Here is a 16,107-nt window from a genome sequence, read left to right as displayed (position 1 = left end):
TATTCAAGACTCTTGTGGCAATTTTTCGAGAGCTAAGTGTGGGAGAATTGAAGGTCGATGGCAACCAAGGGAAGCGGAGGCAATGGCCTTGAAGAATGCACTACCGTGGGCTAAGAATTTAGCGCTTGATTACTGAATGTTTGAGTCTGATTATAAAGTGTTAGTTGAAGCTTGCAAGGGGACTCAAGAAGAGAGTTATTTCCATACTATTGTTTTGGATTGTCTTGAGTTATGTAAGCACTTTAATCGTATGTTGATTGCGTTTGCTAGGAGGTCTGCGAATAATGGAGCGCATATTGATAGTCCATATTAATTTAGGCCCAGGAAAAGACCCAATAAAAAGAGGACACAGCCCAGAATGTAATAAGGGAGAACACCCGGACACGTGGCTTCATCCTTGCCGTCTAGGTTTCCGGGATCCGGACCGTTGGAAGGTTCCAGATCCCGGAAACCTGGACGGCAAGGATGAAGCCACGTGTCCGGGTGTTCTCCCTTATTACATTCTGAGCCCTGACCTCTTATTATTGAGCCTTTTCTTGGGCCTAAACTAATTTGGACTATCACATATGCTAGCTACTTATTTTATGTCTAATCTTAGGGAATGGGGGCATTGTCCATCTAATTTCCCTCATCATGTACTGAATCTTGATTTAAATTGTTAATGCAAGTACGTGTGTTTCAAAAAAAGAATGAGACGGATCGAAGGCAATAGGTACATTACATGGGGTTAAGAAAGGGTTCCGCGCGGTTTACGTTAACGGGACAGTAAAAGAGCTCAAAACTTCGCAAGTATTATTTGCCTATTAAAAACATAAGCGCATTTTCCATTTTGGCCACAGGTAAGATTTTTTTCAGTTAAAACCATGACCTAATAAAAATTCTCTTCTTTTTCCTTTTTAATTTAAAAAAATCTCTTCTTTTTCCGGTGGTCACCGAAAATAATGTTTTGAATTTTGATAAAGACGCCAATTATTTTTTTAAACGTGGCGTTTAATCCTCCATGTAACTTTTTAAAAATGAAATTAAGAGACTAAGATTATGTGTCAGTTTCAAGTTTCAGTAATCACTTATAAATAAATGTCTTATAATTGATAATTAGATTAATACTTATAAATAATATAAGTGTTTGAATAATTTTATTTAAAATTCAGAATTTTTTACTTGGATGAATTAAAACAATAAATATAATAATATTAATTTGTGAAATTTAAATTTAAATAACATTTACAAACATATATTTTGAAACTAAATTCAATAAAAACGCGAAAAATTAAAATAAGATAGAGAAAAGTACGTCGCACTTTATAATGTGTTTAGAATGGGAAAATACATTATTCTACCAAATTTTTTATTTTATTAATATAATAAATACAATTATTTTTCAATATAGTAATATTTTATTATTATAAGGAATTTAAATGTCTTTTGAAGTGTGTTTTTTATTGCTGTTGCTGACCATGGTCTATGTTTTTAAAATTGTATTATAGTAATATTTGGCATATGTTTTAAATGAACATATTTAATAGATATATTTCAAAAATGATACGAACATTACATATATATGTAAAATTTTGTAATCATTACTTTGATTTTTTATGGAGCCTTTAACATTTTTTCTTTGGAAATATTATTCATGCATTTGTTGAAAATATTTATTTTATTAATCAAACTGGTACCGGAAATTCCGTCGATTATTTTTTCAAAATTTATTACTTTAGTTAGTTAAGTTTTACTGAAACTAATATCTTAACGTTTTTTTAATTAAAGCAATTGTTAAAAAATATCCATGTTTTTGCAAAAAGATGATAAAAGGAGGTTGTCTGGTATACACCGTGTTTTTGAAAAAATATAAATAAATTATAACTCGATTTTTTTTTATAAAAAGCTCTTTAATTAATGAATAAAAATAACAATAATACACAATTAATTTAAATAAAAAGAATGGAGAAAAAACAGTAATCAAGTACGAAAAAGAAAAGTGGAGTGGAGGAGTAGTGTACCATCTCTGCTTGAGATCTCACATGCTTTATGTGTTTGTTATTGATGTAGTAGTAGATGTGGATGTATCTATAAACTGCACACACATATAACAATTCTGAACCAAACTTTATTCCTCATTCAACTCACAAATACGATTTATATATGTATAATCTAACTATCATCTTTATGAGAAAAATTTAAATTGGCGGTTTGATGGTGACGCAAGAGCGTGACAGATTGATGGTGCTTTTGATGCTGAGTTTCAGCATCTTAACTTATATTTTTGGGAACAAGAAAAACAACATGTTGCTCCCTATTAGTCCATTCATTGCTTTGATCTTTGTTAATAAGAACAAAACTATATTGACATTTCACTATTCAAACTTTAGAACACGAGAGTGACTTTACCGTTTTTCAGGTGTTGAATGTGAATTTTTAACCTACCAGGGTTAATAAAATATTGCCTCGGAGTAAAGTTTTTTGTTTTTTTAATGCAAATATTTTAGTTCAAAAATTATGATTTCACATGTTTGGCCGCTCAAGTACTACTATTATGTAATTAACTATGTTTGGCAATCTTGTTCATACAAGTGTTGTAGTAATTAACTATATTAGCCAATGTTCTAAAAATCGGTCTAGGGGCCGCCTAGGCGGCGCCTAGGTGCTAAGCGGTGGTAAAACGCCCCGACTCGGATCTAGGCGGTGATTTAGGCATTTTTTCAAAAAATCGGGTCAAAATCGGGATTAGGCAGCCTAGGCGGTCAAAAATCGGTCCTAGGCGGTCTAGGCGGAAAATAACTAAAAAAATATTATTTTTACGTTTTTATAATTTTAAATCATTAACTTCATAATTTCACACAATATCATGTCAATTTAAAATATATAGTATTGGTAAGAAGTAACAGGTAATCTAATATATTTATTTTCTCACTTAAAATATAAAAATAACATATTATAATTAATTTAAAAGTATGAATTAAAATATAGTTAATATTGTAAACTCAATAATTAGTACATAACGTATGTCAAATGCGTAGATATTGTTTAATACCATTTTAATTTCTTTTTTCAAACAAATATTTGACATGTTGATCATTATATAATTATAAAAATTAAAAATAATATTTATATTCTTCCGATTAATGTTCCGATTAATCGGTCCGATTAATCTCCGACTTGCCGATTAATCTCTCGAAGGTACCCTCACCGTCCTGGCACGCCTAGCGATTTCTGGAACACTGATATTAGCTTAAATATCGTGCAATTCACGGGTTCTGTTGTTATTTAAAAAATTTATCTATTCTGTTATATTATAATTTTAAAATATTGATATAAATATATAATAATTATAAATATATAATAAAAATAATAGGATAAAAATAATAGAATAACACGTGCTTGTAGTTTAGTAGATAAGTAAAATATGTGCAGTAGTTTAAGAATTTAATAATTTAGCGGATATATACTATTATTTATTTATTTTTTAATAATAAGATAAGTTGTGGTGATAGTTTGGTAGTATAAGTAGTCTAAGTTTAAATTAGTAGTTTAACGGATATAACACTATTTATTTATTTATTTTAATAATCAAATTTAGGGAATAACTGTTAAATCAAATTATATCTCATTCCAGTTATTATAGTATAGTATAGATTTAAATGTATATCCGAAGACTTTGGCTAAGGAGGAAAAAAACAAGACAAGAAAGAAACTAAAATAGAAGAAGAGGTCAAGTACTATGTTTTGGAATAAAAGACAGGGTTGCCTCATTAGTTAGGCTTTTAACAATGTTCATGTTTTTCAGATTTTACATATTATAGTTACTCGCTTTTTATATCAATAGAAATTAAAGAGAGAAAATAACAACCGGCCCCATTTTTTTATTTAAAACACTTTACTTCATAATAACATTTTAAAGAAATTTACATTCTTCGTTCTTAATCGCTTTATCTTTACTTCAAACAATTTTTCCTTTCCTTTACTCCCTCCATCACTAAAAACGTTTTCTATTTGTGTTGGACACTACGTCCCTAAAAATGTTTTCATGTTTGTCAATGCACATTTTTTATTGTTAATATCTTTAATTTCGTATTGGTATTAAATATAAAAACTTTATTGTATTAAAGTACTCGTAAATACGAATTCAACAAAATCACTCATAACAATGTAATCTTATAGATTATACATAAATTAATAGTTAACTGCTTACGATGAATAATGTCAAAAGTGAATATAGGAAACTTATTAAGGGACGGAGGGAGGACTATTTTATGCATCGGACCTCTACAGAAGTAAAAACAAATACTATATTATTTATTAGCAGGCCTAACAATATTAAGCCCATCATTACATATTTACATGATTACATCCCACAAAGTCTAAACACTAAACCAGTTTACAAATGCATATTAACATTGATAGTTCTATGATTTTAAACGGTTGACCGATACTCACTATAGCATGAACATGAAGTTTTCTTTACTACATAATAATATTTTCGCAAATCATTCTCATGCAAAACATGATTACCAAAAAAACAGAAATAGCACTGGAATAATAGAATAAATTTATTCAATTATCTCTAATCTTCAAATCCAATCCGGACTCCTTGCTCCTGCTTGAGACCTTTGTAGACTCTACATGTCGTTTTAGTTGTAAATAGTAGCATTACAAATTAGGACATAATTGGGCTACAAGAATCATAGGCACTTTTTCTTCCTAACATTAGCAATTGGCACCAACCAATGCACTTTATTATTAACATTTCAACTATGTTTCAACGAGAACCAAAATTTGAAAGTCAGCACTACACTAAAAACTATGTATATGACAAATCCGAGAAAACAGAACAGAGAACAATCCACATACATACAGAACCAGCATCTGCCTGGGCAGTTTTATACACCCAATCCTCTTTAAATTGAAAGAAATGAACAATCAGGATGTGATTGTGAGAATTGGCGCAATACATACAAGTCAAAATCTCTTTCCCTAGTTCTGGACGGAGCATATGCTTTTAAGTTAAATATCTACACGGGTTCTGAAACATCGCAATGCTTGTTCAGTTGTAGCAGATTTGAGGAACATAAGAGCTCTAAAGAACCTAACACAAATAATGAGTCCCACACAGCTCCAATGAACTTAAACATCAGAACTTCAAGAGTCTCTTACCCACATCGAACCTGCACAGCAACTATTAAGCAGCATCAGAACCGAAAGCTTGACATGTTTGAGAAAGAGCAAAGAAAAAAAATTATAAGAACATGTGTTTACATTAAAAATAAAACCTTTTTTATTTTAATATATGCTCTAACTTTTCTTTAAAAAAATATTTAACTCATGTCTGGGGAGAACTAGGTAACTTTGTATATATCGTCAAATACAATAAATAAGTGCCCACCCACTTCTAGAAGATAACCTATACGCATGCAGGATTCATCAGAAAAAAAAACAGTGAATAAACTCTTCTGAGGATTAACAAGTACAATCCTCCTTAGCAAAAAAACAAGTACAATCCTCCTTAGCAAAAAAACAAGTACAATCCAAACAATACCAATCAAATTACTACGAAAGACAGAAATGTACTCACCAGCATTCGAAGGCTTCATGCAGATTAGTGACACATCCTACTGCCATGGAGGATGCTTGTAGTTAATCCTATCTCCGTCGAATCCCCCGTCAGGCTCCTTTCTTTTAATTATCCCTCCTGCCATTTGTTGATACATTTTCAATTGCTCATCTGGTAATGCTTGTGAAGCAGTAAGAGGAAGCTGCCTTAATGCCGAAGGTAACCTTTCGTCTCTCCGGTCCACTTCTGAACCTCCAGGCCCTGCATTTAAATCTAAACCCTGACTACCCCATTTTTTACTTTCTGGAACAATACTAGTACTGCCAGGAAGACTCATAACGAAGGGTCGGGTGTAGTGTGTTGACCCCATTCCGGTAGGTCTCATCAACTGTGAGGGAATAGCAGGTAGGCAATGTTGACCACCAATTGATGAATCTGTAAATGGTGATGAAACCCCAGAATACGAGTTAGATGACAATGGAAAATTGGTTTCAAATGGGAATAACCCAGGATACTGAAATGGGATATTAGGGGTGTATCCAACTGCAGGAGATGATGACAGGACCGGACCCCTATATAGTTCAGGACTGAATGAAGTGTTTCCAGGCGGAAGCATGATTCTCTGTGAACTAGCTGAAGGGTGAGTGGGATAGTTCTGATCACCTCTACCAGGAAGAATAGGAGGCATTGCTAAGGGAGAATATGAGACACCCGGAGAAATCCAAGCAAAATTTCCAAGTTCCATATTATTCATTCTGACAGGAGGAACTGATGAAGAGAAGGGAATACCAATTTTAGCATGTGGCACAGATTCATTGCCCCCTTCGTCAGGACCAGGCCCATTGTTTAAATCAAAGTCCCTTGATGAGTTAGACTCCGCACTATATAAAGATGACCCCCCAGGCCTCTTTGGCATTTCCATTCTACAACTGCTAACTGAGAAGTGGCCAATTTCAGGACTATCATCACTTATGTTCAAATCAAGATTTAGACCACCCCCAGTATGTTCACTGTGTCTAGTTTCCGAGCCAGCTGCTACAGTTTTTTGAGGAGCCACTTCCTCCATTGCTCTCTGGTCTGGAATATTCAAATCAAAGTCCAAAAGAGGGCGACTTTGTTTACTTGCCGAGGTACCAACTAAAGGAACACCAACTGTACAAAGGGGCATGTCTAGGTTCTTTCTAGGTTCAGCTGGCCGAAATGCACTGGTAGCAGCAGAACCTCTCCAGCCAAGTTCGCCCTTTGACCTCAATGGATTTTCCGGAGGAACAAATGGACCTTTAGCAGCAGAAGCAATGGTAACAGAAGGAGGACGACCCTCAGCCAATGAGATGGGAACTGGTAAAGGGAAAGGCAAAGTAACGGAAGACATATTTCCTGGAGCTGGCAATTTAATAACCTCAACAGAGCTCCCATCATCGATGGGAAGACCTTCGTTTAGATCGAAGTCCACTTTTACTGTCAAATCTGCCACAGAAACAGGTACAGTAGAAATATCAGGAATGCAAGCGGATTCTTCTGCCACACCCGACTTGTAACCACTAGACTTAATCAGATGCTTAGAATCCTGGACAGGTAGAGCGGTAGTCATATTAGGAGATCCGGTACAATAAGAACTACAAACATCCTTCTTTTCTGAATTTCCATGAGAATTTCCGATTGCGGGGTGAACAGTTAATGAGCTTAATCCAAGCATTTGCTCCTCCCTCTGCTTTGCCTGCAAATTCATTTCACCATCATTTGCAGCTTCTGGCTTCCTACATTCAACTGTAGTAGGAGGTAAACACAGCAATTCAGTATCCTCAGTTTTTCCATGCATACTAGACAATTTATTCACAAGTTTCTCTTCTTCGTTAACCCTACTGGAGGATGAGAAAGATGGAGATTCTTCATTAGCTTTAACCTCCAAGTTTGCATGTGTGGCTGAATCATCAGGTAGAACAGGTACCCCATTGACCCGAAGAGTCTCATGAGAACTCTCAGTTCCCCGTTTGAGTTTCAAGCTTGAGGCATTAACATCTCTTGCCCGGGTGTGAGTCGGCTTCTGTGGTTCCTGAAACTGGTCAACTTCATCACCAGCTACATTTACCTTTTTCTTAACATTTTCAGAAGATATGGCTGCTGAGTCTTCTTGAATTGGTTCTGGCAGCTTGTCAGATATTGAAACCGGGCCATTGCAAGTATCTAATGTTGCACCACAATCCACATTCTTTTTTTCACAACCTAACAAAGCTGTAGGCAACTTTTTTTCCACGTGCACATCTGTGCATTTTGCACTAGGATTTATATGTGAAGAGTTATTGGAGCTACCATGGCCTACAATGGCACCCCCGTTCGACACTTCTTTATGGTGATCTTCACTTTGATCTCTGTCTTCATCAGTTGGCCTCACTCTCTTACCATTGTCAGAACAAGGCTCTCCGGGTAATGAAGACTTTCTACCAGAAGAGCCGGAAGGGGAGACATTAGATCTAGATATCTCCCCAGCTGCAACACTGGCAAGCAAATTCATTCCAATATCATCCCCAACCGATGTAGTAACATTTGCTTCAGAAACCTTCACACAACTATCAACCAGCGCATTCATGGAGCTAAATAAAGCCTCGTATGATTTACCTGATTTAGTTGCAATCCTCGAAGGAGAACCGGTATCTTTAGCTGTTTCTGTCAGTTTGTCAGAGCACTGTCCACCTCTACTCTGTTCGTCACCATCAAGACCACCAGATGACATGTTGGCATCTTCAGAGACAGGCAATCCATCTTTATGCTGATCTGTATCCACTTTCACATTTGGAGCACCATTCCTTTGAAAAGTTCCCATTTTCCCCTTTACCTTCCCATCATGTCCTACAGGCTCCTCAACTTGCATCAATGGAGAACCCTTACTAGAGGTAGCAGAAACATCCTCCGCAGACCCACCACTAGCACTGCATGCAGGACTGCGAGCAGTGTTTGGCAGCCGAACAATGAGCCTCCTGTTGTTACCATTGTCCACATGGGGTGCATCAGCTGTTCTTTCGGATGTTAATCTTGCTGGAGATGACTTTTCAGAGGACAAACTCCTATGTTCTGAACTCATCTTCCCAATACTAATTTCCTTTTGAATCCCTTGGATAGATGTCCCGTTATGGCCATTGTTAGACTTCCGACTGCGTGTGACACCGCCAGACGTCTTGTTAACACCAATTGATACAGCTGTTGAGCTCCTCACCTCTTCCCTAAAAGAAATTGTTTTTCCGTATTCACTTGAACAAGACTGACTATTGTTTTGGGAAGGGCTAGAATTGTTACTCTTGTCCTCTTTAATGGTTGTCAGAGGGGCATCAGAAGATCCTGCACCGGCCAATGCTGCAGAACTCAAATCCTTAGTACTAGCAACTTCTGACGCAGTCACAGAAGGTGACTGTTTTGCCGTCCCAGGAGAACCAACAGACAACTTATCACTAGAGCCAAACTTGGAAGGTGGGATTTTAGATGCACCACATTGTACACTGGAATTTATAACACCAGGCTCAGTCGGTTCTCCATTCCGACGACCGACAATTTCAGAATTTACGGATTTAGTTGGCCAAGAACCACCACGATTTGAGCCAGACTTCGCATCAATCATATTCATTTCAGCTTCAACCCGTTTCTTCCATGTGTCAACTAAACTCCTGGCTTTCTTCTGTATTTCAGAATTCCTGTGAGTACGTAAGTGGTTCACAGATTTCCCAATGTTACATGTTTGCAACGCATGAAGGTTTACTGGCAGTTTATCTAGTGCTCGGAGCAATGACAAGAGGAATTCATCAACAGATTTGTCACCTTCTTTAGGACTACTGTTATCACCAAGTTTTCCCTTGTGAACCTGCTGAAGCCAGTCATCCAATACGGGCAAACCCCTGAGCTGAACAAATCTAGTTAGACAATCAAACCTATCTGTCACAGCTATTACATTTGAAAGCATAATTCGACAAGTTAAATCTAGTTTTCTCATTGAACTGTCGGGCTGCATGAGTTGCACCAATTTATCAACCCCTTCAAAATCAGTAAGGCCACCTCTATCCGTTATCTTAGCAATCTCAAGCTTCAACATCTGATCTGGTCGAAGCTGACCAGAATCTGCATCGTCTGCTTTACAAGTACGCTCACGTTTCACAGAATCGGATCCTTGAACAACCAGTTCCCTCTTCTTTCCTTTAGCCTGAGAATGGTACGAGGATGAACTATTCGGGGCACTATCAGAACTAGGCTTCACTTGTGGACCATTTAATGTTTTCGGAGAACGACCTCCTGGCTGCGCGCCTGCATACATTTCTATACTGGTCTTTTCTAAGAGTTGATCTACTTCTTTTTGGCGTTCCTGCATCAAAGATTACGAAAACGTCAACAACAATCATGTATGTAAAACACATAACCCAGTTAAACTATATCCTTACTTTAACATAATCTTTGTCAGTTAACCACCGTAAAGACTTTGCTTCAGTATCATATACTCGTCTACACACAAGTGAGGATAGCCCTGAAGGAAATTCAACACCTTTACCAAGGAATGCAACTTTACACGGATGGAGTAATGATGCAGCAGGTATCTCGGCCCTGTGAAAAGAGTAAAACACCTCGTTGGGGGCTGCTTCCAGCAGAAGACCTTTTACAAGCTTTACGTCGGCAGGTCGGTAAAGCCAACTAACTGACAAACTCAAACTATCTTCTTTGCTTATAATTAATCTATAAATTATTCCAACAAACGGGGGCGAATCTTTGGGTGGCTTGAAAAGGGCACAATCACCAACAGAAATCTTGATCCCATCCTGGAAAAGGTCAAGGTTGTATTGAATTAGAAGATACACCGATTTATATAATCTCCGTATAAGAATATTCTGTAATTTATTAGGAAGATGGTTCCATTTTGAGGCATTAATAGATTAACAACAACTCCAAAATGCAATTTGGCATACATCTTTGAAGGCCCACATTCAAAAATTATACTTTTTACACTGATGATTACTCAAATAGTTCTTATACACAGTATAATCCAGACAACTGGTCAAGTCTCAAAATGACAAATTAACAACACGAGAGAAAATCTCTACACTAGTTCTTAGAGGGGAAAGAATACGGACAATATAATGAACTTCAAATATCACAAAGAATAAAACAATAATGTGTGATGTGCATATCATTTTCCCAGCTAATTAGTCATGACTTTCAATCAAATCAAAGTATCAAACCCTTTGACCTGAGACACAGGATTTACCCACAAATTTTCAGTTACAGACATTAATATTGAAAAAATATCCTTAAGTGGATGGTTTATTGCAAGTTCATGTGCAATTCTTGTAATGTAGATATTTATAGAGAGGTTTAAGCAGAGAGTTTCGATTTAGTTTCCAGGTATCCTAATTCACCTAGACTTGTATCACATATCTTAGTAGTAGTAATTTCAGCAATTTATTGTCATTTAGATTTAAGACATCGCATACCTCCAATTTCATCCATATCAGTAATGAGACACAGAAACACGACAAACTGCTTAAAACTAAGTTAAGTTTCCGGACAATGCATATCATTAACTAATGAATGTTAACATAACAAATTCAGTAACTTCACACAAAAAAACCATATCAAAATATATCTCTACTTAATAGATAAAGCCGGCACGAATCCACCTAAAAGAACAAAATGAGAATCCAACACGAAACATAAAAAACGATAACACCAACCAAACATCCATCGGCATAATTACATAATCACACACAAGACAACCAACACAGATTAAGCGCGCAAAAACAAAGAAAAAGATCGGACCTTTGTGAAATAATCAGCAGTAATCGGAGCAAATTCTTCGGAATGACCTCCTCCGGTCGGCGTGGTGGAAACGGAGACCGGCAACATGTGCCGGCGATGAAAATAATTCAACCCTAGATAGTAATTATAATTCAACCCTAACAAATTGAATTAACTCTGATCCACCATGACTAGAAATCAAAGCCCTAGCTTTTGTGCAAAATTCATCAATTCGAGCTGTTGCAAAACCCTAGATCGATGAAAATATCTACGAAACAACAGAAATCCCCAAATCTTCGAGCGAAAAGGTCGGAGAATCGGAGAGGCTAGGGCTTATCTGTAATCGGAGAATAATTCGATTGAATTATAAGATCTAGAAATAGAATTAATAAGAGAGATGATCGGAGTAAACGATATTCAGAGATTTCCGGGAACCGGAGATAACGTTGCGAGAGAGAGAGAGAGAGAGAGATGACGATGCTACGAGAAACGGCGAAATAAACGAGCTCTTCAGCTGAGAAAGTAAATGAAATGCAATTTTGTACTACGACTCTACTAGAGATAAAGTAAATGAAAATACTGTATGTACGTTAATATACGTTTTAAAATATTTATTATCCGAAAATAATTTCTTTCTGTAAATGGAGGGGGACGATAATATCAGTAACATAACGTGTAGTTTGAGAATCAATGATACCGTAATTATTAGTAAAAAGTTAATATTAAAGATAATGATATCATAAAAAAATGTATAACCCCTTGCGGTCACTGTTCTAAAAATTCCCGATTTTTTAAAAAATCCCCGATTAATCTCCGATTAATCCTTAAAAAATATTTGGCCGATCTATTTTCTGAAATCCGATTAATATTTATAAATTATTTTTAAATTATATATTTCATAATAAATAAGGTAAATATATTATAAAATTATTAAAATATATAAATATATCTGATTTTTGTTCCGATTAATTCCTCCGATTAATCCTCGATTTACCGATTAATCTGTAATCGGTACTTAAACCGATTAGTGCCGATTACCGATTTTTACAACCATGCTTACAGTTTTGATAATCGAACGTCTATAATGAGTTATTGTATTTGTTTTTTTAGAAGGTATCGGTATTTGTTCAACATTACTACCCAAACGTAACTGAAAATTTTATGCACATATTATATATTTTTCTCACAATGATTTTAAAAGTTCAAATTATTTTCATATTTTCTGCTTAGTCGCATATATACATAAAAAATCAGAATATGAAAGTATGTTCCGAGAAAAAGTATGATCAAACAAAATTTATCCCCGTCAGGTTTCAGGTCTAACAGAACGTATATTTCATAAAAATATCGCATGACCATAATTTATGTCTAACAAAAACTCAATTAAAGCCTAATATATATAAGGATTGCAAAATAATCCGATACGACGGATACCCGATCCGAAATTCAAAATTTTGGATTATCGAACCCGGTTTTTTGGATTTGGATATGGATTTAATTTTTAAACCCGAAATTTTTTGGATTTGGATTTGGATATTAGGTATACCGATCTGAAATCCGATACTCTATTTGAACCCGAAATTCGAAAAAAACCCGAATTATTATATATATAATATTAAAATTTTATATTTTATACATTATAATATTATAATATATATATGTATTTTATAATATACATTATTCATATTATTATATAATTTTTAGAACATATATGTTTATATTTATGTTAAAAAATAACTAATTATAAAATTTAATGAAATATAATTATACAATCATTTAAACGGGTGATAAAATTTATAAGGTTAACAAATATCTTTTAGTAATAAATCTAAAAAATTAGGTATCAATTGAGTTGATTTTTTAAATGTTAGCTATACATATAATAATACAATTAATAATGTGGTGGAGTGGTTGAAAACTACACGTTAAAACTCCTTCTCTACAAGTCGCGTATTCGATCCCAAGCACTTGCAATATCAATAATTAAACAAATTTTCAGATTTCGAGTTTAGGTTCGGGTTTCGGATATGAATATCCAATTCAAAAAAAAATCGGTTTCGGGTATACCCGAATCCGATCCGAAATATGATGGATCGAGTTCGAATATTTATTTCGGATATTTTTCGGGTTCGAGCCGGATTCGGGTATTGATAAAATTTTTGGATTTGAATATGAATTATAGAAAACTCGACCCGATCCGATCTAATTGTCATCCCTACTAACATAAGCCGCAAAGATTGACATCCCTACTAACATAAGATGCAAATAGAATCCCAAATTTTATAGAGATTTTTGGAAAGGCTAAGATATTTTTTATATATAAACAATTTTTATCTAAAATTTTTCAAGTTGAATAGGAAATTAGATAAAATTTTATTTTATTTATGAAATCTCAAATAAAAGTATTAAATTTTTATTAAACTAAAAAATTAATCAAAAAAGTTACAAAATTATTAAAATAAAATAAAATATTACGATAAAGAAAAATTAAAAAAAAATCGATTATATTCGACCTGATCCAACCCATTTGATAGTCTAAATAGGTGTAATATACAATTCCAACAAAAACCTAACCCAATTTTAATAAAAGTCTGACCTAGTCCGATTTTAATTTTTTTTATATTTTTTGGAGTTCGACTCTAATCGGACCCGCTCTAATTTTTGTGCCTCTCTACTTATTCGTGTATGATTTAGGATTGGTTTTAACAAAAAAATGATTATAAAATATGTTGGTATTTAAATACATTTTCGTCATTGCACGATATATATATATATATATACATACATATATATGTGTATATATGTGTGTGTTATTATATAATCTTGTTGTGAAAGTAGATAAATGAATCAAAACAACAAGATATTTATTCTCAAATGAGTTATTCACTTAATTCGTACATATACTGATATCGTATAAAAATTTAAATAAATAATTATGTAAATTACGGGGAAAATATAAGTTAGAGTAACCAAATAAAATAGATCCTACAATATATATACAAATGCATGTCCACCGAATTTTAACGAATTATAAAATATTAAAAACAACTTATCAGTGTAGAGTATACATCTCATAGTAAATAATGAAAAAAAACTTATAAATTAAAATTATACATCTATTGTATATCTTTTCTATATGTAATTGCCCAATACGGATATAAAATAAGTAAGACATTTTATTCATGATATTTTATTCAATTTAAATGGCAGATTTAACCACTTGTTTATTATTTTAAAAATATGGGTATAAAATTAGAAAGACGTTTTATTCATGTGAAATGACAGATTTACCCACATGTTTATTATATAAAAAAATGTTGTTAATGAGAACTGAACCCAAGTTTTACCACTAACTTGCACACTTCAAAATTACTTGTTTAGAATGTTTTGGCATAACTAATATTTTTTAATAATCCTGAATTTATTAATTATTTAATTTTCATTAATAATTAATTGTTGTTAGTCCCTTAACAATATAGCAAGAATTACAGAAGGGGGGTTGAATGGAATTCTTGAACCTTTTTCTTGAAATAAAAATGTTCAACTCGAATATAGATATAATGTTTTGATTAGTACAATGCGGAATAGAAACTTAATTGAATCAAAACATAAGTAATTAAAAACAAGAGTCTTTAAAAACTTTCTGGTGGATTTAAACAATTCCACCAGAGATATATATAATATATTGAGAGGACTCTGTGTGCAAGAATGCTCACAGCTGCTTACAAATGGAACTACTGAGAATACAGGAAATGCTAATGATTCTGCTTACAAAGAATTCTCTGTTTTTGTGTTTCTCAGCTATCTCAGTTATTTTTCTATTTGCTACTCTCTTGGTTTATATAATACCAAGATTACAAAGTCAAAAAGACTGAACAAATATAAAAACTATCAGTCTTAAGCTTTGCTGCTTTTCGTCCTCTATTACCCAGTTAATGGGCTTCCACAGTGTGTTTGTATACATCTCGACGGCTGTGTGTCAGCTTTCACTGTTCAATTGTTGTTTGAATTCTTCATATGATCATCCGTCGACTTTCAGAACATCCGTTGATGGTTTAATTGATCATCCGTCGACTGCTATATTAAACATCCGTTAATAGTCATTTGATCATCCGTCGATGGCTTTGTTAATCATCCGTCGGTAGCTATTTTGACACTTGACTCTATTTCACTTATACATAATTACAAGACATCATTTATCTACAATTAATCAACCTATTCTGCATATCTAGTTAAAGTCAACATGACTTATATGCTACTATAGATTCTATACAAAGGTGCATACATAATTGTGCTACAAACTTATTATTACATAAGCTACTCACTCGATGGATAATAAGTTAATCATCCGTCGGGACTATAATGAGTTATCCGTCGGGACTATAATTCTTATCCGTCGAGTGCTACATGATTTCACTAAGTAAAATCTACTTAGATGTTTTGTTTATGAAATCATCAAGTACACAACATATGCACAACAATCTCCCCCAATTTATGTCTACTGGAATTGTAGCCATAAATTAAGAGATACTTGATGATAACAAAACATCCTGAACATACATCTTTAAAGATAAGTAGATAAACTGAAAGTGCTTCAATTAAACAAAATATACAAGGTTTGGCTCACAGTCAATTCAAGATGCTCCTCTAGCCTGAGCAGATTTTTCTAGTTCCTTGAAGGTCTGGATCTTCTTCTAAGCTTTCTGTTATTTTCCTCAATTTGATTCTGGAGCTGTCTGTGGAATTCCAGTTCATCAGATTCTGAGAGATCTAACTTTTCTTGCATTTTC

At 34.1% G+C, this 16,107-nt stretch overlaps 1 protein-coding gene across 2 annotated transcripts; it reads right to left on the bottom strand.

Annotated features, from left to right (window-relative positions):
- Positions 1–4,826: 4,826 nt before the first annotated feature.
- LOC141712060 (uncharacterized) lies at positions 4,827–11,878 on the bottom strand. Of its 2 annotated transcripts, none has more exons than XM_074514841.1 (4): positions 11,339–11,878; positions 9,970–10,341; positions 5,570–9,893; positions 4,827–5,162 (listed from the first exon to the last, which is right to left on the bottom strand). In XM_074514841.1, exons 1-3 carry the CDS (start codon positions 11,423–11,425, stop codon positions 5,607–5,609), a joined length of 4,746 nt encoding a protein of 1,581 aa, XP_074370942.1. In that variant the 5' UTR covers positions 11,426–11,878; the 3' UTR covers positions 4,827–5,162; positions 5,570–5,606. The 2 variants fall into 2 exon arrangements, with proteins under 2 accessions (XP_074370942.1, XP_074370941.1); XM_074514840.1 differs by having other exon boundaries at positions 4,827–5,173; positions 11,339–11,877.
- Positions 11,879–16,107: the final 4,229 nt, after the last annotated feature.

Source organism: Apium graveolens, chromosome 3, assembly GCF_009905375.1.
Source record: "Apium graveolens cultivar Ventura chromosome 3, ASM990537v1, whole genome shotgun sequence".
NCBI lineage: Eukaryota > Viridiplantae > Streptophyta > Magnoliopsida > Apiales > Apiaceae > Apium > Apium graveolens.
The sequence above is the reverse complement of the archived record's forward strand: the minus strand, read 5'-3'. Positions and strand labels throughout refer to the sequence as shown.